This window comes from Palaemon carinicauda, chromosome 22 (assembly GCF_036898095.1).
Source record: "Palaemon carinicauda isolate YSFRI2023 chromosome 22, ASM3689809v2, whole genome shotgun sequence".
In the NCBI taxonomy this organism is placed as follows: Eukaryota; Metazoa; Arthropoda; class Malacostraca; order Decapoda; family Palaemonidae; genus Palaemon; species Palaemon carinicauda.
Window position 1 is genome coordinate 5,254,129 of NC_090746.1, and position 26,211 is coordinate 5,280,339.

The 26,211-nt window shown below is 38.9% G+C and overlaps 1 protein-coding gene across 1 annotated transcript in view; it reads left to right on the plus strand.

Moving 5' to 3' along the window:
- The window catches only part of mei-41 (meiotic 41), a 316,521-nt gene that overhangs the window by 243,146 nt on the left and 47,164 nt on the right, over nt 1-26,211 (plus strand). Inside the window, exons 38-41 of the mRNA XM_068345943.1 lie at nt 7,919-8,145; nt 9,864-10,054; nt 11,186-11,358; nt 21,703-21,846. Of these exons, the coding sequence (XP_068202044.1) occupies nt 7,919-8,145; nt 9,864-10,054; nt 11,186-11,358; nt 21,703-21,846 (735 nt within the window). The remainder of the gene's footprint in view (nt 1-7,918; nt 8,146-9,863; nt 10,055-11,185; nt 11,359-21,702; nt 21,847-26,211) is intronic.

The following is a 26,211-nucleotide window of genomic DNA, read 5'->3' on the forward strand; positions in this document are numbered from 1 at the left end:
TTGAACCTTGCTACGCATATTAGTGGTGGTCGTTTATTCAGGGATTTGTTTTCCTTGACTGTTAAGAGTCATTTGATATTATTTGGAGGATACCACAGACATAAGGATGGTGGGCTTAATTTCTTTTGTCATATTATACACGCAACCTCTGTCTGAGAATGCAATATCATTAAATTTTACAATTTTGTCACCAAACTCAAAGAGAATTGGATCCAAATCCTGTGAAAGATTTGAAAGCCAATCTTAATGATATAAGAAGTACTGTTTGATCCAAAAATTTTGTTAAAATATATTGTTTGGATAGGGTTTTAACAACACCTTAATGTCATCTTCAATTTATATTCACTAAATATTATCTGAAAGAGTTCTGGTTTTTGCATCATGTTTGTGGATCTTTAGGGCCTATAGTAGCTGGTGGTCTATGTTCTGTTAGAATGTTAAATTCAAGCAGTTTGTTTGATAGAATTACACTTTTGGGTTGTGGTTTAGTAACCTATTGGTTGCTGTTCGTAAAATTATTTGTACCACAGTAATTATTTTTTTATGGCATAGATGAGTAATTAGGTATTTAAGTAATTTTCAAAATGTCATCTGGAGTTTAAGTTCCCAAAACCTTTGAATAAAGATAAGTTTTGGACATTCCTTCACTGGTTACCCACCACCTGTAAAGTGTGGGAGTCAGTAATATGAACATCATAGGAGATTCATAAGAATTTAACAAAATTATAATAATAATATTTCATATTTCTCTACTCGCCTGTTGTTCACATACATGCCCACTGATAATCGCATCAAGAGGATAGGGAAGTGTTTCAACTTTGAGACTGAAGAAGTGATAAGACATGTTCCACATTATATTGCTGTTAGATGCTTGTCTCATTGCCTTAAAAGAGGAATTATATTGAAAGGAAAGAAAACAGAAAAATTTCTTTATTTTAAGGAGTAACGTTGATTTTTAAATATTTAACTTAGCCGGTGAGTATATAATAGCTGCTGCTGCAGCGGCTCGACAGAAAACACACACAAAAACTCGCGAGCGATCGCTATGAAGGTTGCGGGTGTGCCCACCAGCGCCAACTATCGGCCAGATACCGCATATACATGTAAACAGACCCAATTTTTTCTCTGTCGGCCTTAACGACAAGACGTATCAATACTCGCTGTATAACCTGGAGTTTTCTCAACATATTTGGTGAAGTACTTCCTTTTGGTTTGAGCTTTCGCAGTGCAGGTGTTTTATCTTCAACTTAAATCTTGAACTCGTTTTTGGATAGATTTAATTTTTGATGACTTTGGATTGTTTTTTGGACTTTCTTTGACTTTTAAATGGCCGACCCTTCCCTTAGTACGGAAGTGTGTTTTAGGCTTTTAGCAATTATCTTATCACGTTATAAATTAATTATAGATTTTCCTCTATATATTTTATATCTCAACCGCCTTTATTAGGCCTCTTCGATTAGCTTTCCATTTATAATAAACATCAAGATAAATTTTAATGATTTGTTTATATGCGACCTTTCCTGAGAGTAGGCGGTCCTAACTTGGAAACCGAAGTTAAACAACGTTGAGCCCTTTCAATCGTAAATAACTTTTACAGAGCAAATGATTTAAAACTTATTAAATGAATATTTTTTAGTAGATATTTTATGAAAGATTTTCTTTGAATAGTCTTCGTACTGTTTCAAAGATGAACTAACGTTTAGTTTATTTATGCTACGCAGTTTGCGCTCTATCGTTACGATAGAGAGAGAGAGTATCACGGTTTCACTTTGCAGAAAGAGTAAATCGATTCTGACGTTTTGTTCATTCTTCTTTCAAAGCTTAAATGTTTTAAATACTATTTTAAAGGAACTTTTTAATTGAAAAACCTTTCAGTTTTTTCCTTTGGTCAAATAACCTGTTTATTGACGAAAGGTAAGTGGGCTCTTCTCTTCGGTGCGAAATCAAGAGAGAGAGAGAGAGAGAGATAGATAGAGACGGAGAGAGAGAGAGGAGAGAGAACGTTCCGATCTTTATTCTCGTCCCAAGCGAGTAACGTTGTTCTCGAGTCAGTTTTTTACTCTCGTCCCTAGTCTCTGTACGGGGAGAAAGGATAAAACGTTTTTAGTTTTTATTCTCGTCCCAAGGCACTGTACGGTGAGAGATTGAAAATGTAGTTTTGAATGAACTAGTGTTTAGTCTCCTTCCCAGCCACTGATCTTTTTATCTTGAAATATGTTTACTGTTTTTTGCTTGTATTAATGTGCTTACATTATACGACTGATTTCGCAATTATAACCTTTTGATGAGGGTAGAATTGCGTGCTTCAGGTAGAAATCAGTTTTATTCATACCTAATGTGAATTGTTAAAAAATTCGATTTCAGTGAAATAAGTGCAAAACAGAAAATCGTAGTGATAAAGTGATAATTGCGCAAAGTGTTATCAGTGTTGCGACCGAGGGTTCGTCTGTTCGTGCCTGTCGTTCGCCTAGTCCGAGACCTCTTGCAAGCTCCCAAGCCCAGGGGAGAAGTAATGTCGTACGACTTATGGGTTCGAGAGGACTTGATCAGCGAACAGACGTTCCCTCTATGGTTTCAGGCGTGTCTCATCAACACCGCCCCTACCATAAGACGAGCGAGACGATTTTCTCCTCGTCATCCGAAGGCTTTTCGCATAAGAAACCGCGGAACAAGGTTTCGAGGCCCTTTAAGCGAAAGTCAGTCCTTTCAGGACAGGTCCAGCGTCCTGGTTTTAACTATTAGGACAGCTCTGACCCTATGCAGTCATCGGAAGACTGCTCGCCGCCTAAACAAAAGCGTAACACAGGCTCCGAGAGTCTTTTTGTAGGCAAGGTTTTGCAGTCACAGACGTTACCCTCGTCTCTTACCGCAACCATTCCCGTTGATCCTAAATGGGTTGTACGGCAAGACATGCAGAATAAGCTTGCCTCTCTTATGGAGGACTATTCTGCTGAGCAGGTTCACGATGATCCTCGCCGCTTAGCTGATCGAGATCCTGGCCGTCAGCCGCCCAAACGAACCTTTGCTCGTCCTGTTGACGTTGACGTTACAAAGTCACGTCAGTCACTGTTTTGTAGAGCCTCACTCGATGCAGTCCAGTGTTGACTTTCAGCCGCTTGTGGATGTTCAGCCGCTGCCGCATGCTCTTGTTGACGTTCAGGACGTTCGCCAACCAGCGAAGTTGACTTGTTTTGACGTTGAGCGTCAAGCACCGCAGTCAAGAGTTGTTTTGACTGCTCAGTCTAGGCAGTCAAGGCAGTCTCGAGTTAATGTCGAGCGTCCTCCCGCACCTGTTGGTTGTTGCTGGTCAGTCCTTTAAGCAGTTACATGACATAGCGTCCTTGACTGCTACTGTTGCTCCTTTGCGTGTGGACTCTGTTTGTCAAGCATTGCCACCACGGCAGGTCTCTCCCTTGCTTGAGACTCGGCTATTGTCGGACAAGGTTCCTTCAGATGAGGAAGTTGCTGTTCCCCCTCCTACTGATATTCCCTTGAGGACTCTGTCAGACGGAGAGGAGCCTAAAGCTGCTCAGCCCTCTATGGACTTTAAATAAATCATGCTGATTTTCAAGGATCTTTGTCCGGATCTTTTTGTAACTGCTGCTCCTCGTTCGCCTAAACGTCAGAGTTTACACTAGGCCTAGCTACTTCGAAGCCGTTGTTTTTATAAGCTAGTGCTCTCTCGCTCTTCTAAGAGAGCTTTACGTTTGCTAGGCGACTGGTTTATCACCAGGAGGAGTTTGGGGGAGACAGCCTTTGCTTTCCCTACTTTTAAGCTGGCTTATAGAGCGAGAGTCTGATATGACACGGGAGAAGTTCTCGGCTTGGGAGTTCCTGCCTCTGCCCAGATAGACTTCTCAAACCTCATAGACTCTCCCTGGCGCCTGGCCATGAGACGCTCCAAGATTTTATGGTCGACTTCAGAGCTAGACCATCTCCTGTTAGGAGTTTTTTTTCGAGCGTTTGAAGTTTTGCTGTACAATTATGTCATGCATAAACAAGGCTTTCAGGGATGGCTCCAATGATCTGACAGCCACGTTCTCTGCAGGAACAAGTCCCTCAGGGATGGCTCCAATGATCTGGCAGCCATGTTCACTGCAGGAGTACGTAAGAGGCAAGTGCGCTCAATGTGTTCATTGTCAAGACAAACTTCACGATGAAGTCTACCAGGCTGTCTTGACAGCATTTATGGAAGGCAACTGGATGGTCTCTCTCGACCTTCAGGAGGCATACTTCCACATTCCTATACACCCGGATTCCCAACCGTTTCTGAGGTTTGTTTACAGGAATGTGGGGTACCAGTTTCGAGCCCTGTGCTTTGGCCTCAGTCCTGCTCCTCTCGTGTTTACGAGGCTCGTGAGGAATGTGGCAAAATCCCTCCATCTATCGGGGATCCGAGCCTCCCTGTACTTGGACGACTGGCTTCTCAGAGCATCGTCCAGTCTTCGCTGTCTGCAGGATCTACATTGGACGTTGAGTCTGGCCAGGGAGTTGGGACTTTTGGTCAACCTAAAAGTCCCAACTGATCCCATCCCAGATTATTCTATATTTGGGGATGGAGATTCGCAGTCCAGTTTTTTTTTCAGGCTTCTCCGTCTGCCACTGAATAGAACAAGCCCTGCTCGAAGTCCAACTAATGCTGAAAAGAAAACGTTTGTTCAGTCAGGAGTTGGAACAGTCTCGTAGGGACTCTCTCATCCCTGGAGCAGTTTGTCTCACTAGGGAGACTACACCTTCTGCCTCTCCGGTTCCATCTAGCCTCTCACTGGAACTAGGACAAGACGTTAGAGACGGTATCATTCCCAGTCTCCGAACCAGTAAAGGCATGCCTGAAATGGTGGGACAGCAATATCAGTCTGAGAGAGGGACTATCCCTAGCAGTCAAGAACCCAAACCACGTGTTGTTCTCAGACGCGTCGGATTTGGGTTAGGGTGCGACCGTGGACGGTCGGGAATGCTCGGGTCTGTGGACCTCAAGTCAGAAGAGCATGCACATTAACGGCAAGGAGCTATTAGCAGTCCACTTGGCCTTGATGATATTCGAAAGCTTCTTCGAAACTAAGTGGTAGAGGTCAACTCAGACAACACCACAGCTTTGGCGTACATCTCCAAGCAAGGAGGCACACACTCCTTCACGCTGCTCGAGATCGCAAGGGACCTTCTCTTATGGTCAAGAAATCGAGGCATCTCCCTGTTGACGAGATTCATCAAGGGGGACTTGAACGTCTTGGCAGACTGTCTCAGTCGGAGGGGTCAGGTGATACCCACGGAATGGACCCTCCACAAGGACGTGGGCAAGAGTCTTTGGGCTACTTGGGGTCAACCCACCATAGACCTCTTTGCCTCCTCGTTGACCAAAAGGTTACCAATCTATTGCTCTCCAGTCCTAGATACAGAAGCAATCCACATAGACGCGTTTCTACTGGATTGGTCTCTTCTGGACTTATATGCATTCCCACCATTCAAGATAGTCAACAAGGTACTGCAGAAGTTCGCCTCTCACGAAGGGACAAGGTTGACGTTGGTTGCTACCCTCTGGCCCGCGAGAGAGTGGTTCACCGAGGTACTTCAATGGCTGGTAGACTTTCCAAGAAGTCTTCCTCTAAGGGTAGATCTGTTACGTCAGCCCCACGTAAAGAATGTCCATCAAAGCCTCCCCGCTCTTCGTCTGACTTCCTTCAGACTATCGAAAGACTCTCAAGAGCTCGAGGCTTTTCGAAGGAGGCAGCCAGTGCGATTGCAAGAGCGAGGAGAGCTTCTACCATTAGAGTATACCAGTCGAAGTGGGAAGTCTTTCGAGACTGGTGCAATCGAGACTGGTGCAAGTCAGCATCTGTGTCCTCGTCCAGTACCTCTGTAGCCCAAATCACAGATTTTCTTTTAAATCTGAGAAAGGTTCGCTCCCTTTCAGCTCCCACGATTAAGGGCTACAGGAGCATGTTGGCTTCGGTCTTTCGACATAGAGGCTTAGATCTTTCCAACAATAAAGATCTCCAAGATCTCCTTAAGTCTTTCGAGACCTCTAAGGAACGTCGTTTGGCAACTCCTGGATGGAACTTAGACGTGGTCCTAAGGTTCCTCATGTCAGACAGGTTTGAGCCATTACATTCAGCCTCCCTGAAGGATCTCACCCTCAAGACACTTTTTCTAGTGTGCTTGGCTTCGGCTAAAAGGGTCAGTGAACTTCATGCCTTCAGTAAGAACATCGGCTTTTCTACAGAAAAAGCCACTTGTTCAATTCAACTTGGTTTCCTGGCTAAAAATGAACTGCCTTCTCGTCCTTGGCCTAAATCTTTTGATATTCCTTGCTTATCAGAGATCGTAGGCAACAAACTGGAAAGAGTATTATGTCCTGTTAGAGCTCTTAAGTTCTATTTAGCTCGTACTAAGTCATTACGAGGTAAATCTGAGGCATTATGGTGCTCAGTTAAGAAACCATCATTGCCTATGTCAAAGAATGCTTTGTCATATTTTATCAGATTTTTAATACGAGAAGCTCATTCTCACTTGAATGAGAAAGACCGATGTTTGCTTAAGGTTAAGACGCACGAAGTTAGAGCTATAGCAACCTCCGTGGCCTTCAGGCAAAATAAATCTCTGCAAAGTATTATGGACGCGACTTTTTGGAGAAGCAAGTTAGTGTTCGCGTCATTTTACTTGAAAGATGTCCAGACTCTTTACGAGGACTGCTACACACTGGGTCCATTCGTTGCAGCGAGTGCAGTAGTGGGTGAGGGTTCTACCACTACATTACCCTAATTCCAATATCCTTTTTAATCTGTCTCTTGAAATGTTTTTAATATTGTTTTTTGGGTTGTACGGAAGGCTAAGAAGCCTTTCGCATCCTGGTTGATTTGGCGGGTGGTCAAAGTCATTTCTTGAGAGCGCCCAGATTAGGGATTTGATGAGGTCCTGTTGTATGGGTTGCAGCCCTTAATACTTCAGCTCCTGGGAATCTTTCAGCATCCTAAGAGGATCGCTGGGCTTCGTGAGGAAGACAGACTAATAAGGCAGAGTAATCGTCTAAGTCAACTTCCTTACCAGGTACCTTTATATATTTGGGTTTTGTTATGATATAACTGTCAAAAACTCTAAGCATATACGCTGTAAACTTAATTAACTCTGGTCTCTACCCACCACCATGGGTGTGAATCAGCTATTATATATTCACCGGCTAAGTTAAATATTTAAAAATGATATTTTAATTATAAAATAAATTTTTGAATATACTTACCCGGTGAATATATAAATTAAAGGCCCCCCCTTCCTCCCCGATAGAGACCCAGCGGGATGAGAAAAATTGGGTCTGTTTACATGTATATGCGGTATCTGGCCGATAGTTGGCGCTGGTGGGCACACCCGCAACCTTCATAGCGATCGCTCGCGAGTTTTTGTGTGTGTTTTCTGTCGAGCCGCTGGAGCAGCAGCTATTATATATTCACCGGGTAAGTATATTCAAAAATTTATTTTATAATTAAAATATCATGTTTCAAGCTTTTGGAGACGAGAGCAATATGAACATCAGGTGAGTATAAAAATAAGAAATTTTATTATTAAAATTATATTTTTTTTTACTTTAAAAACAATGTTTCAGGAACATCCAAAATCTAGGAAACTGCTAAGTTTTTTAACAGTTTTGCAGACAGCAAAAGTGTGACAGTTACTTGCCAGGGACTTTTGCATCCAAGTGACACCTTTGAATTATACTAAATCATGAATAAGGTTTATATAGTACATGCATGATGATTTAGTATTGTACTGCATAAGCTTTGTATTTATCTCAGACTTTTCAGCATTAGCCTATGGGTACATAACACCTTTCAGTTGAATTTTGATGAAATAGGATCGGGTTGATGCAGGCTTCAGAATGATTTGTGAACCATTAACTATGTAATTTGATCAATGGAAGTAATTCCAGGTGGAGAGAAGTGCTTGTGGTAAAGCCAAATTGTTGCTAGCAAGATATTCAGAAGAATCTGCAACTTTGGAGGTTAATGTTATCAAGCAGTATTACCGTGATGCATGTGAAATATTTAGACAGTGGGAAGATGGCCATTTTCACCTAGGCATGTACTATGACCGCATATTAAGTTCTCTAGATGTAAAGGAGAAGCCAGTGGACTGGATTAATCATATTGTTTTAAGGTAAGTTTTGTATTAATTTTTATAATTTAGTTATTAGATTTATGAGTGGCTGTTAATCAGTTTTATTTATATGAACCTTCCCTGGTGTTCATATTGCTGCTTCTCCAGAAGTTTGGTTTATCAATATTTATCCAAGATTTATTCTCTAAAGAATTTTCTATTTTCTTTTCTTACAATAGACAAGGGTCATTTGTAAAGTAATGAGACACTAGCGGGTAATGGCAAAAAGTAAAGCCCTCTTTCCTCTTTTTGCTTTCCGTTTCTTTGTTGCATTGGTTCAACCTCATTGTACACTTCTTCCAGATTTAGATATTTTTTATTTTGTTTTAATTTGTCTTCTCTGGACTTGTTAGAAATTACTGCACTGCAACAATACTCTTATTTAGATTACCTTTGTGAGGTATGTTATTGCCTGACTGTTCCTCGTAGAGAAAGTATGATTCAAGTTCAAGTGCTGATGAAACTTGCTTTTAGTTCAGGGGGAAATCTAGAGAAGACTCTAGTGGTTTAAGTGGAGACGATGATGATTATGTCACACAAGCACCATTGTCTAATACGGTCTTAAGCAACCAAGTTTTGATAATGATAGTCCTCAAATCTCTTAACTTATTTACCATATATTTCCATGTAAAGGCAAACTTTTAAGACTAGTTTCGCATGAAGAAAAGTCATGGTTCAACCATTACATGAGCTATACTTTTGGAATTATGATTTCTCAACCTCTGTTGTGATGTTGTTAGGGTATTCTATTCGCACTTTGTTCATTAATATGGTATTAGTTTGCAAGGATTGATTTAAAACCATATAGTATTCTCATTTTAATTACAGTATAAAGTTTTATATTCAAGTAAAATAAGAATATTTTCAGGTAATTTTATCTTTATTTATAGTGCTGTGCTCACTCTCTGTTGTGTTGTCAGTAAGCTAGCCTCGTTGTCCAAAACCTAGAATTTTCCATACCTGTAATTAAGTTTTCTACTTACATAGTAGTTTGGAAGAATGGACTCAACAGTACATAGTATGCTCAGAATAATCGTATACTGTAGTTGTGTGTTTAAGTAAAATCAAAATAATTAATTTTATCTTTATTGCAATACTTCCGTCACCAAAAATATTTGTTTTGGAGAACAAGGATTGTTTACATATTTGCCAAGACATGGCAGTAGATGGTGGTTGTCCATAGACTATAAATAAAGGAAATTCATTATTTTTTCAGTTAACACCTGAGAAAAAAACTGTAAAGGTGGTCATTCCTTAGATTCCTAAGTTTTCAGTCTCCTTCCTTAGACCAATTCAGATTTTAGCCTCCTTTCTTACTTAACTCGAGGTGAAATTTATCTTAAAATCAGAACTCTAACCAAAGTACACTTTTTCCTTTGGGAGAATTTTCCTATTCAGTCATAATGATTAATTATAACCACTTTTAATGGCTTTTTGTAAAAATACTTGTTTACTTGTATTTTTATTGTTTGTATAGTGTTAGTACTCATATAAAGATGACCCCTTTTACAAATTGCCTTTGTGTTACATGTAAGAAATTTACTTTACTCTATTGCTCTGGAATAAATTGAAGAATTATTATTTGTAGAAAATTAATCATTCTTGAGATATAAAATCCCTTTTATTTACTTTTTGATTACAGGAAAAAGTTTTTTTGGAGGACTGCTAAAAGTAATTTTTCTTATAGATCAGTTGTTACTTACTTTTGCTTTTTCCAGCTTTGGCAAATCCCTTCAGTTTGGTTGCCGACATATATACCAATCTATGCCTAGAATGTTGGCATTATGGCTAGAATTTGGAACTCGTGTATGTGAATTAGAAACTAAAGAAGACAAGTCAAGAAGCGTGCGTAAAAACTCAATGCTTGAAACTTACCGTGAAAAACTTGCAACATTAAATGGGGCCATAGGTAAGTTGTATATCTACTTAAGTAATGACAATTATTTTGATATTGTTTGGTATGTAGTTGATAATATGTATTTTCCTAATTTTTTATGTGCAGGATAAAGTATTTATACATTATGAAGTCAAGCCTCTGTCATCTCAGAATTTGTTAACTTGGTTAGGACTGACGCAGTGCACCATACTTGTTCTCCACTTCTCTTTCCTTTTCACCTTTCCTGTTGTACTACATAGTGTGTATTGCTGTTTTTCAGTACTGTATAGCATTAATAATAACATTATTAATTATAGTAGTAAAGCATTTAGAAAAAACAAACAAATAAGCATGATAATGTTAAAGCTGATATATGTGAACTATTTGATGATAAACTCTTCTCTCTCTCTCTCTCTCTCTCTCTCTCTCTCTCTCTCTCTCTCTCTCTCTCTCTCTCTCTCTCTCTCTCTCTCTCTCTCTCTCTCTCTCTCTATCGAAAAAAAATGTAAAAATTTTTGAAATTCAATTATTCTATGGTTGAATAGTTTTCTTTTAGGAGAATTGTTATTTCAAGGGAGAAAATATTTAAATTAAAATTAATATTTTTTTTTAAAGGAAGCATTTTAAATTACCATTAAATGATGATAAAAAATTTGTTCAATTATATTTAACTTTATTTTGGACTTTTATTATGAAGCACTGCTGTCTAGCAGGGAATTGCCCTTTACAGTCGTTCAGCTTATTTAACATGAAAGCTGTCAACCTTTCTTTTCGTAACCAATAATTTTGACTTTTATTTTATAAATTGAAAAGGTTTGAAAAGTAGAGCTGAGGTTATTTCATGTTCTTACATTATGCTCTGTTTAAAGATATTTATTTTTCAAGTCTAAATTTTTCTGTTAATTAATAAGAGAGATTGAGGAAAAATATTTCTTTGTAATACAGATTGATGTTAGCTGTGAGGGGAGTGTAGCTAAATATAGAATAGCCCAGCTAGGTGTTCCTCAGTAGAACTTGAAATATGTCAGCTCTCATGACACGACAAAGAATATATATGTTTTATGCAGTAAATTCGTCTGTATAAAATCTGCATTGAATAGAATAATTTTTTTTTTCAAATCCCTTTTTAACTGCTGTAATTCTGAATTTCAATTTCTTTTCCAGCTGGTATGGTTGATCGTCTTCCTTCTTACCTGTTTTTGACAGCTTTACCACAACTAATCTCCAGAATTTGTCATTCAAATGCTGAAGTTTTTGTGCAACTGTGTAAGATCATAGCATCTGTGCTCAGCGCCTATCCACAGCAAGCTATGTGGCATATGATAGCTGTTTCTAAGGTTAGTCTCTCTAGTGTATAGCTGCACCAGATTCACATTCCAAAAGTTGGATTTTTAGAGTCACATTGTTTTGTGGGGACCTTTTTCGCTTGATATACTGTATGTATTATTTACTTGGAACTCACCTGAGGTTCATATGGCTTATCCTGGAAAAGCTACCTTTACTTTAACATCTATCTTTTTAAATTTCTTGCTTTTTCTTGATCCCCATTGCCAAACACCTCCCTTTCCTAGAAGCATGGTCCGTTCTTCAGATGTTTTTGTTGAACTTATTGCAGCCAACTATGCTGTCAGAGCTCTGCTTTTCCAGATTAAGGTTGAGTATTAATTCAGAGTTATAGTTAGCTTGGTCAGATTTCTTCTGGTTTTGAAATGCATTTGCATTGTTTTTGCTAATAGCTAATTGCTAGCCGTATCATTTTTGGTAATAGCTAATTTCTAGAGGAAAACTGTCCTTACTTCAGTTGTTTTTCATGCAGGAGACAATCTTGTGATGTAAACAAGAGGTGTTTAAAATGCACAAACATACCAAAAAATGTATTGGAAGATTATGTCAAGGTTTTGTCGAAATGGGTTCGTGTGGACTCGAAACGTAAAAGGAAAGTAGATTTCAAATCAGGAGTATCCAGAGAAGACTAAGCTGGTGGAATTAGCCATTGGGGAGAATGTTTGTATTCAGGCTTATTCTGGACCTACTAGATATTAGCAGTGATTCACTTAATATGCAATGTTCTCATTTTATGGAAAAAAATTGCCCTACTTTTTCACTCTAAATAGCATAACATTCCTTCTGGCAGTGGCAATGCTCTGGAATATCCTCTCTTACTGCAAACCCCAGGCTAATTTTTGGTATTTTACCAGCGGTTCTAGTGCACTAATTAGTAAGGGTTCTAATGGTACACCGTGGGATTTAAAATCAAATGCTTTCACACAATCTTCAAAATATTTTTCTGCATCAGGAGCTTCTATTGTGAAACCCTCACCTTTCCAGTATCCAGATTCTTATAAACTTGCTCCTGGATTCTAAGATAAGAGAATGAGTGAGGTTGTCGGATTCTCATATCCCTTCTCCAACTTAAGCAGGTGCTAATGCGCAATTATTTTCTGCCTTTATTAATAATGTGGCTTGCTACAATATATAATGTCTTTACCACCATGCTCACAGGTTTTGAATGAACAGATAATAACATCTAATCAGGCTAATTAATGGTTGCATCATGATGTGGCTGGGAGCCAAATGGAGTCTAATGTAGCATTGGCCTATTACATTTTTAGTAGGCCTAACAGTGGTAATAGTGTTGGGGCTAGTACCCCTAAAAAAATGAACTTTTCAGTGACTCTTCAATGTACTGAATTTAGTGCAGGCACAATAGATGATTATGAGGTGCAATCTGAGTTTTCAGGAGTGGATCTTTCAAGTCAGGAAGACAATGATTGGTGGGATGTCAAGGTGAAAGATGAACGCCCCTTCTAAACTCTGATAAAACTCTATGCAGAAATAATCCTGTAGGGAATTCTTCTGGTTAGTTCAGAGGATGCCTACTCATCTATGTCTTTACATACTTCGGGCTCATTAAAGATGACTCGCACAGCTCAATTTTCGAGTCTTTTTACAGTTGGAATAGAAGATAACATGTACCAGATTGCAAGGAAATCAGTCAATGGTAGATCCAGATCTTTTAATAAAAAAGGTCATTCATGTAACCTAACTATATCTACAAAGCAGATTTATTTGCTTGAGTCCCCGGGGAAGTTTAACAGGAGAAAATGGCTAAGTGCCCGTATTTTGAGTTGGACAACTAAAGAAATATTGGTTAATGGTAAATGCATGGGAAATTTGTCAGAAATTATTTCTTTTACAGATTTGGTGGTAGGTGTTCTTTCAATTATTATCATTATTATTATTATCACTAGCACAAGGGCTCCAACAGGGAAAAATAGCCCAGTGAGGAAAGGAAATAAGGAAATAAATAAATGACGAGAATAAATTAATATATCATTCTATAAAGAGTAACAGCGTCAAAACAGATATGTCCTATATAAACTATTAACAATGTCAAAAACAGATTTTTCATATATAAACAATAAAAAGACTCATGTCAGCCTGGTCAACATAAAAACATTTGCTCCAACGTTGAACTTTTGAAGTTCTGATTCAACTACCCGATTAGGAAGATCATTCCATAACTTGGTAACAGCTGGAATAAAACTTCTAGAATACTGTGTAGTATTGAGCCTCATGATGGAAAAGGCCTGGCTATTAGAATTAACTGCCTGCCTAGTATTACGAACAGGATAGAATTGTCCAGGGAGATCTGAATGTAAAGGATGGTCAGAGTTATGAAAAATCTTATGCAACATGCATAATGAACTAATTGAACGACGGTGCTAGAGATTAATATCTAGATCAGGAATAAGAAATTTAATAGACCGTAAGTTTCTATCCAACAAATTAAGATGAGAATCAGCAGCTGAAGACCAGACAGGAGAACAATACTCAAAACAAGGTAGAATGAAAGAATTAAAACACTTCTTCAGAATACATTGATCACCAAAAATCTTGTAAGACTTTCTCAATAAGCCAATTTTTTGTGCAATTGAAGAAGACACAGACCTAATGTGTTTCTCAAAAGTAAATTTGCTGTCGAGAATCACACCTGAAATTTTAAAAGAGTCATACAAATTTAAAGAAACATTATCAATACTGAGATCCGGATGTTGAGGAGCCACCGTCCTTGACCTACTTAGAATCATACTTTGAGTTGTGTTAGGATTCAACTTCATACCCCATAATTTGCACCATACACTAATTTTAGCCAAATCTCTATTAAGGGATTCACCAACCCCAGATCTACATTCAGGGGATGGAATTGATGCAAAGAGAGTAGCATCATCTGCATATGCAACAAGCTTGTTTTCTAGGCCAAACCACATGTCATGTGTGTATAGTATGAAAAGTAATGGGCCAAGAACACTACCCTGTGGAACACCGGATATCACATTCCTATACTCACTATGGTGCCCATCAACAACAACTCATTGAGATCTATTACTTAAAAAATCAATAATAATACCAAGAAACAACCCATCCACTCCCAACTGTTTCAGTTTAAAAACAAGGGCCTCATGATTAACACGGTCAAAGGCAGCACTAAAATCAAAGCCAATCATACGAACTTCCTGATCACAATCAAGGGATTTCTGTACAGCATCGGAGATTGTAAGAAGGGCATCACATGCTCCAAGGCCTTTACGAAAACCAAATTGCAAACTAGGGAGTAGATGATTACCTTCAGCAAACCTATTAAGACGTTTTGCCAGAAGACGTTCAAAAACTTTAGATAATATGGGAGTTATGGAAATTGGGCGGTAATCAGTGGGACTTGAGCTACCACAAACACATTTACATAGAGGAGTAACATTACCAGTTCTCCAACAAGTGCTAAAAGCTCCCCTTCTTGCTAACTTGCGCAAAATAACAGATAACTTTGGAGCTAAGAAATCTGCTGTCTATGAAAAACAAAGGAAAAATACCATTTGGGTCTACACCTCCATAAGCATCAAAGTCCATCAACAGAGCTTTAATCTCACGAGATTGAAAAGCCAAACTAGTTAGTTTAGCCTCAGGAAAACAGGAATGAGGAAGTTCAAGTTTTTCATTACTCTGTTTACTATCAAAAACATCAGCCAAAAGGGTTGCCTTTTCCTTTGGACAGTGAGTGACTGAGCCATCTGGTTTAAGTAAAGGAGGAACTGTTGCATCTACACCAAAGAGTGCAGATTTAAGGGTAGACCACCATTTATGTTCCTGAGTTGTACCAGAAAGGGTTTCTTTTATGGTTAAATTGTATTCCTTTTCAGTTGAGGCATAAACTCTCTGAGCAGAAGCTCTAAGCTGAGTATAGTTATTCCAGGTCAAATCTGATCTGTTACCCTTCCAAAGGTGATAGGTCTCCTGCTTCTCCAAATAAGCCCGTCTACAATCATCATTGAACCACGGTTTGTCCTTCACTCGGTACCTTAGCACACGAGAAGGGATACGCCTATGGAAGAGGAGTTTCCATGACACTCATACCTTAATATGATGTAAGAGTTATTAAGAAGTTTAAATAAAGTAATTGTAGATGGTACGCAAACCTTAATACAGACGCTCCCCGACTTACAAACGAGTTACGTTCCGAACGATCGTTCGTATGGTGAATTCGTTCGTAAGTTGCTTCAGTGCTATACTGTATTTTGTATTATAATTTATGTTTAAGGCCTATATAAGTATATTGAAGGTTTATATAAGTATGTTTAAGGCTTGTATAAGTAACCTGTATTGGTTTGTAATGAAAAAAACATTTAATAAAATGGAGAGAATACGTACAGTACTGTACTACGTATGTTAGAGAGAGAGAGAGAGAGAGAGAGAGACACACACACAGTATGTACATGTACGTAATAAGATAAATAAAATGAAGTTTAACTTACTTTTGTAAGATGTACTCGATGCTTAAGGAGATGATGGAGGAGGAGGAGGAGGAAGAGGAGGATTTTATATCATGAGAGGGTCTTCGTCGTTGCTGGAATGGCCTTCAACAGTTACTTCCTCCTCCGTAACTTCAATGTAGGAAGAAGTTGAGGGTCGAGGAGAAGAAGATGAGGGTTGATGAGTATCTTCCTTGGAGGATTTACTAGAAACTGGCCGAAAGAAACGATCTAACGACGATTGCACAGTTTTCTTCTTTTTTTCATCATAAATGATGCGGTAGCACTGTATGGCATCATTCAATTGATTTGCAACCTTTGTGCAACGTTCAATATTTGGGTCTTGCTGCTCGAAGAGTGCGATGGCTTTATCTATGAGCGAAAACCCCTCGGCCAAGAGTTTCATCTCGAATTTCTTCATGGGGACAGGCATTTCTTCCTCCTCCTCCTCCTCGACACGTTGCTGAGCCTCCAACTCCATGAGGTCTTGGTTACTCAATTCTTCCCCATGGGACTCAAGCAATTCCTCGAAGTCCTCCTCCTGCAGGTCAAGCTCGAGTTTGTCACTTAGGCCGACAAAAGTGCTGAGAATTTCTTTATTGATGCCCTCCTGATCAAAGCCACGGAAGTCGTTGACGAACTGAGGGCATAGAGGCCTCCACACGGCGTTGAGGTTGACCTCGGTAACCTCACGCCATGATGCATCAATGTTTTTTACGCAGTTAAAGATGTTATACGACTTCCAGTAGCTCCGTAAGGTCATCTCGGGCTCAGAATCCACTGCTTTCAAGGCCATGCTGTATGTCCGTCGGGTGTAATATTTCTTGAAATTGGCGATAACGCCCCGGTCCATCGGCTGCAGAAGTGAAGTTGTATTTGGCGGCAGATACACAACTTTGACATCAGGATGAAAATCATCCAAGTGGGGGGGGGGGGGGGTGGCCAGGGGCATTGTCCAGCACCAGCAGGATCTTGATTGGAATTCCATTTTCCCGGCAATACAACTTCACTTCTGGGATGAAATGGTGGAAGAACCAGTCCTCAAATACAGCGAGTGTCACCCATGCCTTCATGTTTGACATCCATATAACGGGGAGAGAGCTTTTCGTCACGTTCTTCAGGGCTCGAGGGTTAGCTGCCCGGTAAACTAGCAGCGGCTTCAGCTTGTAGCTCCCTTCAGCATTCGCCCCAAGCATTAAGGTTAGGCGGTCTTTACCCGCTTTATATCCGGGCATCGTCTTCTCCTCACTACTAATGTAGGTCTTCTCTGGCATTTTCTTCTAAAAAAGACCCGTTTCGTCGACATTGAAGATCTGCTTAGCCGAATAGCCACCCTCCTCAATGATCTCCTTCAACACTTGGGGGAATCGCTCGGCAGCCTCTTTGTCCGCAGATGCTGTCTCTCCGGACACGGACACATGGTGGAGATTAGCCCTCTTCTTGAAACGGGAAAACCACCCGTGGCTGGCAGAAAACGTTTCTACGGCAGCGCTTTCCCCAGCCTTAGCCTTGACATCCTCAAAGATAGATTTGGCCTTCTCCTGAATGAGCATAAGGCTCAGAGGAATACGCCGCTGCTGCTGATCCTCGAGCTAAATGGTGAGAAGTTTCTCCATCTCTTCTATGATTTTCCCTATTTTTTTTTGCTAATGATTGTCGATTGCATCGGCACTGCACCTTTCACTTGTTCCATTATACGATCTTTCTGTTTATAAATGGTACCGACGGTCGAACGATTCAAGTTGTATGCCCGTGCAACGCTCACCATTTTCTCACCCGTATCAAGCTTCTTTATTATTGCCACTTTCGTTTCAAATGAAATGGCTTGCCTCTTCTTTGCACTACCACTCTCACTAGAAGCCTTTCGCTTTTCACCAACCATATTGAATAATGGATGCACGAGATATTTAATGATAAAAATGAAAAAAGTTCTTTGCGCACCGGAGATACGTTCACGCACTTACACACTGCAACGAACTGGGCAGAGGAAGGTGGATGCTGGGTGAGCTCTCACAGCGCCAAGCGTCGGTATTAGCGGCGGAAAGAAGCACTACTCGGAAAAAGGTGCGCAATACAAAATCTAACTTACAGCATCTCTTTCCGAACATTTTTCGACATACACGCAGACATGTTCGTATGTACCGTTGTTCGTAAGTAGGGGAGCGACTGTATAATGTTAGAGTTATTGATAAGTTTTGATACACAATTATAGATGGTACACAAGCCTTAATAGAATGTTGGAGTTATCAAGAAGTTAAGATACAACTTCTGTATTGCAGATGGTACATAAGAGTCTGCAGAGTCTTTTGGGACAGTTTCAGGTGCACAGAAACAATTTTTCATTACAGTACATCTCTTTTGGGTACAATTTTAGTAGTTTTACTAGGATTAAGAAACTAGTAGCGAGTGTAACTCAATGTGACGCATAAAGATTATTATCTTAAAGTTTTATTGTTCTGGTTTTTGGCTTCTCAAGGCTCTTCCTCTTTCTGCAATAGATGGTTTCTGGAGGTTCTGGGTTTAATAGGCCATCTGAGTTTTAACTCAACAGACGGCCCAGTACGAGTTCCTGCAGGACTCCTCGCCATCCTGAGAGATCGCAATGATGATATCTACTATGGTACCCAGGTAGAGGGAAGGCTAGCCCAGTTTTTATCACGTTTGGGAAAGCCTTCATTCAGAGTCATGGGTTTTCTCAATTGGGAGAGAGGGCTTGTGGATTCCACTCTGCTTCAATCCCCCTTTGTTTATGGTTCCGATTCCAATACCCAGCTCCCTGTAAGATCCTGCCAAATCCCATCTTTCGAATTTATAAATTTCAAAGCACCCTGAGAAGCAAGTTATAGAGGAAGTCTCCAGTACCTCCCCAGGCACAACAGGTTGGTTTTGGCACCCAATCCATCAGGGAATTGGAGACCAGAAACATTCTTTGGGAAAGAGTGCTAGCTGCAGTTCATTGGTGTACCAAGTTACTTTTCTCCAAGCATTATCTTAAAGAATCCTGGTTTACATATCAAGATTGGTAGGTTCTAGGACACATAGTGGCCTGGGAGCATTGGTGTAATTAATTTTGAGTTCTGTTAATTTATAACTCTTAACGTAGGTTTTAATTTTTAAAAAAATATTGGTACCAATAAGAAAATCAGCCAGATCAAGAACTATTATTCAGAGACAAGCTACAATCTGGTATTTTAAAAAGCAATGATAAACAATCTAGAATCCCATATTTTCAGATGGTTTGTTAAGTTATCTTGACCAGATTAGTACAGTGAACCCTCGTTTATCGCGGTAGATAGGTTCCAGACCCGGCCGCGATAGGTGAAAATCCGCGAAGTAGTGACACCATATTTACCTATTTATTTAACATGTATATTCAGACTTTTAAAACCTTCCCTTGTACGTAGTACTGTTAACAAACTACCCTTTAATATACAGAACACTTAATGCATGTAATAACGTACCCTAAACTAAAACAGGCACAAATATTAAGGGCGACTTTATATCATGCGTTTCCTAAACACGCCAAAAAGCACGATAAAAAATGGCAACCAATGTTTTGTTTACGTTTATCTCTGATTATAATGAAGAAACAAATGCATTTACACATCTGTGTATAGGTTAGTTTCTGCATCGATTATATTGATTATTCAGTACAGTATGTTGATTTGGTTATTACTAATGTTTTACTTAATTTTTCTTAGGACTTCCAAATGAAATGTTTTTCTTTATGACGCTGCCTGAAACGACGGCGTCATAAAGTACGCTCAGTAAACAAACTAAGGAATTTAACGCGCATGATGAAAGTGATAAATAATGATATTACATTAAAAGCTTTAATAAAATATGTTATTACAAATATTATTTACCGTATCTATATAAAATCATACATACGTAGCAAAGCAGGAAAACAATCTACGTGAGAGAGAGAGAGAGAGAGAGAGAGAGAGAGAGAGAGAGAGAGAGAGAGAGAGAGAGAGAGTTGTTTTACATACGTTAATGTAAATTTTAAACAAAAAGAAAAATAGCCCCATTTCATATAAAATAGATTACAAATATTTTACTTTATCATATTACAGTAGTCTGTATAATACTGTAAAGTTCAGTACAGTATGTTGTTGTTAAAGTCGTGGCGATGAAATTCTCACAAAACAAAAACACGCCATTTGAGTACAACAGCTGATTCTCTCTCTCTCTCTCTCTCTCTCTCTCTCTCTCTCTCTCTCTCTCTCTCTCTCTCTCTCTCTTCGTGTTATACAATACTTACATTTAGATGAAGAAACTAAAATTAGTTTTCTTAGTGTCAATTAAATACGAAACAAAAAAATTAGGCTGAGTCTACATCCATTTCAATCATAGCTAAAAATACGGCATCCGATTTCATCAGCAAACCACTATTTTTTGGGAAATATCATTTTATTCTAGAAAATTGCTACTCTTTAAATAGTTAATTGCACATTAAGAAAGCGTGTACTTTTGTTTTTAAATTTCGGGTGTGTTTTAAAAATCGAGTATTGTTGACTTCTTTTTTTTTTTTACTTTTGGCTGTGATTAGATCAGCTGTCATCTAGCTGCCGCTCTTGAGTGTGTACGAATACACTAACAAAGTATCATTTATACCATTTCTTGACTTATTCAAACCGTCTACAGTATACAGTTGATATTACATAAGCACCAATGTGTTATAACCTATCAAATTTTTTTGTTTATTACATTTAAACCCCCCTCTATCTCTCTCTCTCTCTCTCTCTCTACCACTCACTCTCTCTCTACCACTCTCTCTCTCTCTCTCTCTACCTCTACCTCTCTCTCTCTCTGTGGGCTACTTTTCACTACCTCCCATTCCTTACCTCTCTCTATCTCTCTAACAAATGATATCTTTGTTGCTCCTCAAAGTTTCATTTATATTGAAAATCAATCACGATTCAATTTTTCTTACTTTCTCCAATCTTGCACCATCGGTCACATCGCGGTATTTTCGATATTTCTGGAAAATCCGCGATATATGTATATACATGGGTTATGAAAAAAATCCGCGAAGTGGTGAATCCGCGATGGTCGAACCGCGAAGTAGCGAGGGTTCACTGTAAATCTTAATCTATGGTATATTGATTTTAATCATATTTATCCTATCCTTTTCCTTCACTGGCATCCTAGCTCTAGCAAAGTGTGAGAGTCAGCAATATAAAGAACAGGGAGAGTAATAAAAATAAACGGAATTATAAAAGTAAAATTTCTTATTTCTCTACTCACCTGATGTTCATATACATGTCCACCCTTCTCCATACTTACTCGTGGTATCAAGAGGATACACATAATTTCAACTTCGAAACTTAAGAGACACAGTGACACTGGCACATCAGTTACCACTTGCCGCTAGAATGTTTCTTCCTTTACTAAGTGCGTTTGTTTATTAAAGGGAAAGAAAATGGGAAAACTTTTTTGGAAAATTAAATTTTACTCGTAAATTTTGATTAGACCAAGCTTCGGAGAAGAAGCAATTTGAGCATCAGGTAAGTATAGCAATAAGAAATTTAATATTAAAATTGATTTTGTTCGATACCAATGATTTTAAAGGTGATTATGTTATTCTGTAATTTCTCTTGAGGAATTTTAATTTTTGTAAGGCAGATTGTTTTCATTTACATAATCACTAATATTATCTGTTGCTTGTAAACATGAGGACTATATCCATAAACTGACTTTGGTATTTATTTGTTATTTAGATATTTTGTTTGGATTCTGAAAGATTAGGAATTGCCATTTGAGGATTTATTGGTGTCTTGTTAATTACATGTTTCCCTAATCTTTATATTTTGTAAGAAGTATGTATCTATTGCACAATATCAATTCATTAGATGTCATTTTGTTTTTCAGTCTTCCTATCAAATTAGAGTTAAGAGGTGTCTTGAGATCTTCGAAACTGCTAAAAGGAAAAAACCAAGCTTACACAAATTCATTGCAGACTGTACCAAGTTAGCAGACAAGTTTTTAGAGCTTTCAAACAAGCCAGTGGAGAAGGTATGTGTTTCACGTTTTTAAATATTTACTTGCATCTATGAAAATACATATTTGTATATTATTCTTTTTGGAGAACGTATGCTTTATTTGTTTTGACTATTTCAACAACATGTATACAGTATTTTCTTTTCATTATATCCCATGGTGGGTACCACTTACATGGTTTTGGGCCCATTTTTATAGTTTATATATGAAATATTTATTTTAATGTTGTTAATGTTCTCAAGATATTTTAATTGTTTATCACTTTTCTGGTAGTTAATTTATTTCCTTATTTCCTCTCTTTACTGGACTATTTTCCCTATTGGAACCCTTGGGCTTACAGCATGCTGCTTTTCCAACTAGGGTTGTAGCTTAGCAAGTAATATTGATTGATAATAATGATCTTAGTGTATACAGTAGTAAATGTTCTGTACAGCATGCTTTCGTGCCCTAATTTTAATACATTTTTCCTTGAATTTCTCATTCATTCCCTTTGGCCTTAATTTTTTCTAGCTAATCTTCCTCCAGTTTCCACCCATGACTCAAGTTTGTTTTGACCATGAAAGTTCTCGGTATAATGTAAGATTATATTACAAACTTATAGATGAGGGAATTGGGGGTAATATTTTACACAAGATTTTTCAACCTGCTCTTTAGAACTTGATAAACAATCTAGATGACGAAAAATATTTTCCTCTGTGAAAATGGTGGACAGTCCCTATGCGGTTAAATGTAACATTTGGGGGTTTGAGTAAACTGACCTCAATATCAGTTGTCCGAATATATTGGTCCTTTGAGGTAATCTCATCAGGCAGTCCAATAACAGAGTCCACAGATCAGTAAAGTAATCTCTTTTAGGTTACAAAGGAGCAACCATCCAACTTTGACCAGTCCCATAGTAGGGCATCCACCTTCCATACTAGGGGATCTGGAACTGGAGAGCAAAACTGGCCCATCTACTTGTTGAGGAGGTCGCAAGCAACATTTGGTCTTCCCCTTTCAATTTCAGATCTCTTGACACACCAAAGAATGTAGAAACCACTTGTTTGGCAATATTTGTTGCCCTCTGCTTAACTTATCTGCTTGTAAGCTCAATTTCCTTGGCATAAACTGAGGCAGAAGAATTATTCCCTCAGATCCATCCAAAACAAGAGTACTTCCAATATACTGTACAAAACAAGAACTCCAACCGTGGTGCTCCCTTGCTTCCAAATATACTGTACAAGATTTCTGTAATGTCTGGAAAAAAACTAGACATTTCCCATCACCAGACACTCCTGAACATATGGGCCTTAAGTAGAATTAGAAGGTCCAGGCAATTTTTATGTAAGGTTAATTCCTTTGCTGACCATTTTCTTGACAGCTAAAGGAAATCCATGGTTGCACAATAGTAGCTTGGGAAGCCTACGTGAAATGAGACATGTCCGGAACCTTTACTTCCAATCGCACACCCTGAGCCAAAGGGTGAGTGTCGTTCCATCATTAAACCTGTTCTAGTTAATTTTATATATTTGGAATACAAATTGAGTCTTGATCTGCGGAGCTGTTCTAATGACATTTGAGATGTAACGGAGAATCCCTCATTGAAACACTTTTCAAAATATGCCATGATCTCTAGAAGCCTCATCCACATTCGAACCGACTGTGCTTTCGTCTGTTTGAACATTTTCAACAAAAACAGAAAAGCTTGTCTATTCTGAAAAGTCTGGAAAGCAACTGCTGCTATTTTCATCCCCAATCCTGTGAGTCTAAATCAGAAAAGACTTGTGGAGGAAAGTTGGATGACTCAAACTACACAATAAAATAGAAAGGATGAATGTTACTCGGATAAGATGGAGGATAACAATTCCATTAGGCAACTGGTAAAAGGGGGTGAGGCAAATCAACAAAGGTCTCTTTTACATACCTTGCAATGCTGAGTAGGTTAATCAATTCAAAATTCATTTATCATAATAAGAGCAAAGGTAGGTGAATCTATACATCTACATATATCTTTCAGGAAACACCATTATAGTAATCATTCCTACATATATACATATACCAAAGGCACTTCCCCCAATTTTGGGAGGTAGCTGACATCAACAATGAAACAAAACAAAAAGGGGACCTCTACTCTCTACGTTCCTTCAGCCTAACCAGGGACTCAACCGAGTTCAGTTGGTACTGCTAGGGTGCCACAGCCCAACCTCCCACATTATCCACCACAGATGAAGCTTCATAATGCTGAATCCCCTACTGCTGCTACCTCCGCGGTCATCTAAGGCACCGGAGGAAGCAGCAGGGCCTACCGGAACTGCGTCACAATCGCTCGCCATTCATTCCTATTTCTAGCACGCTCTCTTGCCTCTCTCACATCTATCCTCCTATCACCCAGAGCTTTCTCCACACCATCCATCCACCCAAACCTTGGCCTTCCTCTTGTACTTCTCCCATCAACTCTTGCATTCATCACCTTCTTTAGCAGACAACCATTTTCCATTCTCTCAACTTGGCCAAACCACCTCAACACATTCATATCCACTCTAGCCGCTAACTCATTTCTTACACCCGTTCTCTCCCTCACCACTTCGTTCCTAACCCTATCTACTCGAGATACACCAGCCATACTCCTTAGACACTTCATCTCAAACACATTCAATTTCTGTCTCTCCATCACTTTCATTCCCCACAACTCCGATCCATACATGACAGTTGGTACAATCACTTTCTCATATAGAACTCTCTTTACATTCATGCCCAACCCTCTATTTTTTACTACTCCCTTAACTGCCCCCAACACTTTGCAACCTTCATTCACTCTCTGACGTACATCTGCTTCCACTCCACCATTTGCTGCAACAACAGACCCCAAGTACTTAAACTGATCCACCTCCTCAAGTAACTCTCCATTCAACATGACATTCAACCTTGCACCACCTTCCCTTCTCGTACATCTCATAACCTTACTCTTACCCACATTAACTCTCAACTTCCTTCTCTCACACACTCTTCCAAATTCTGTCACTAGTCGGTTAAGCTTCTCTTCTGTGTCTGCTACCAGTACAGTATCGTCCGCAAACAACAACTGATTTACCTCCCATTCATGGTCATTCTCGCCTACCAGTTTTAATCCTCGTCCAAGCACTTGAGCATTCACCTCTCTCACCACTCCATCAACATACAAGTTAAACAACCACGGCGACATCACACATCCCTGTCTCAGCCCCACTCTCACCGGAAACCAATCACTCACCTCATTTCCTATTCTAACACATGCTTTACTACCTTTGTAGAAACTTTTCACTGCTTGCAACAACCTTCCACCAACTCCATATAACCTCATCACATTCCACATTGCTTCCCTATCAACTCTATCATATGCTTTCTCCAGATCCATAAACGCAACATACACCTCATTCCTGAAAGAACAAAAAAATACCACAAAGCATCATGCAAATAGATATTGGTATATAAATTAGGTATATATTGCTTGTCAAAATATCAAGAAATCCCACCTGTTACAGTTCTCAGAAGGAAAATCAAAGCTATACATAACAATGGAATTAAAAGGATAATTTATTGTAGGTTGTTACAAAGGAAAGGTTGATGCTAGGCAAATAGGCTTTTCAGTCTATTAGCCTGATACTTAATATAGATAAATGAATACTTTATTCTTATATTAGCCTTGCATAAGAACTGTAATGGGTCTGCAAAATGATAATGATTGTAACCTACCATGGCCTACCCATAGTCATAGTCGCTCGGGTATTGGCATACGAAACACGCTCTTAGGCTAACCTATTAGACCACTAACATAAGCTATGCATCACTATTAGATGTACGATGTGGGTTAGTTTTACCTAACTAAAGATCAAATGATCAAATATGAAATAGGATGCTCAGGCTACTATAATGGTGCATAAATGGCCTCTACGGCATATGAGCCAAGACAACTAGAGATATGAACTATCCTAAGATAAGGACACTATGCTATCAACTGGAATAGATGACTACATCAAACAGGTCCGTCACAACATACTCACCTACATCTTAACGTTACTGATATAACAATTCAATAAATTTTGCATGTATTCACTGCTAAAACCCCGGCGACAACAGGTGGCAATAAGTTGAGATGTTCTCTCAGGCACGATTATAAGACAGCAACAAACTTTGCAAGATTTCTCCCAAACCTTGACATTGTTTGTATGTTCAATACAATGATGAAATAAATACTTGGCTGTAATATAGTAAACAAGGAGGACATTTCTAGATAGAAAAGGATATTGATTAACATTATAATGTTACAATAACTGAATTATTCATAATTATCTTCAATAACCAGTAAATATCAATACAACTAAAGTCGAAGTCGAGTCAGGATTCCGAACACAACTTTCAAAC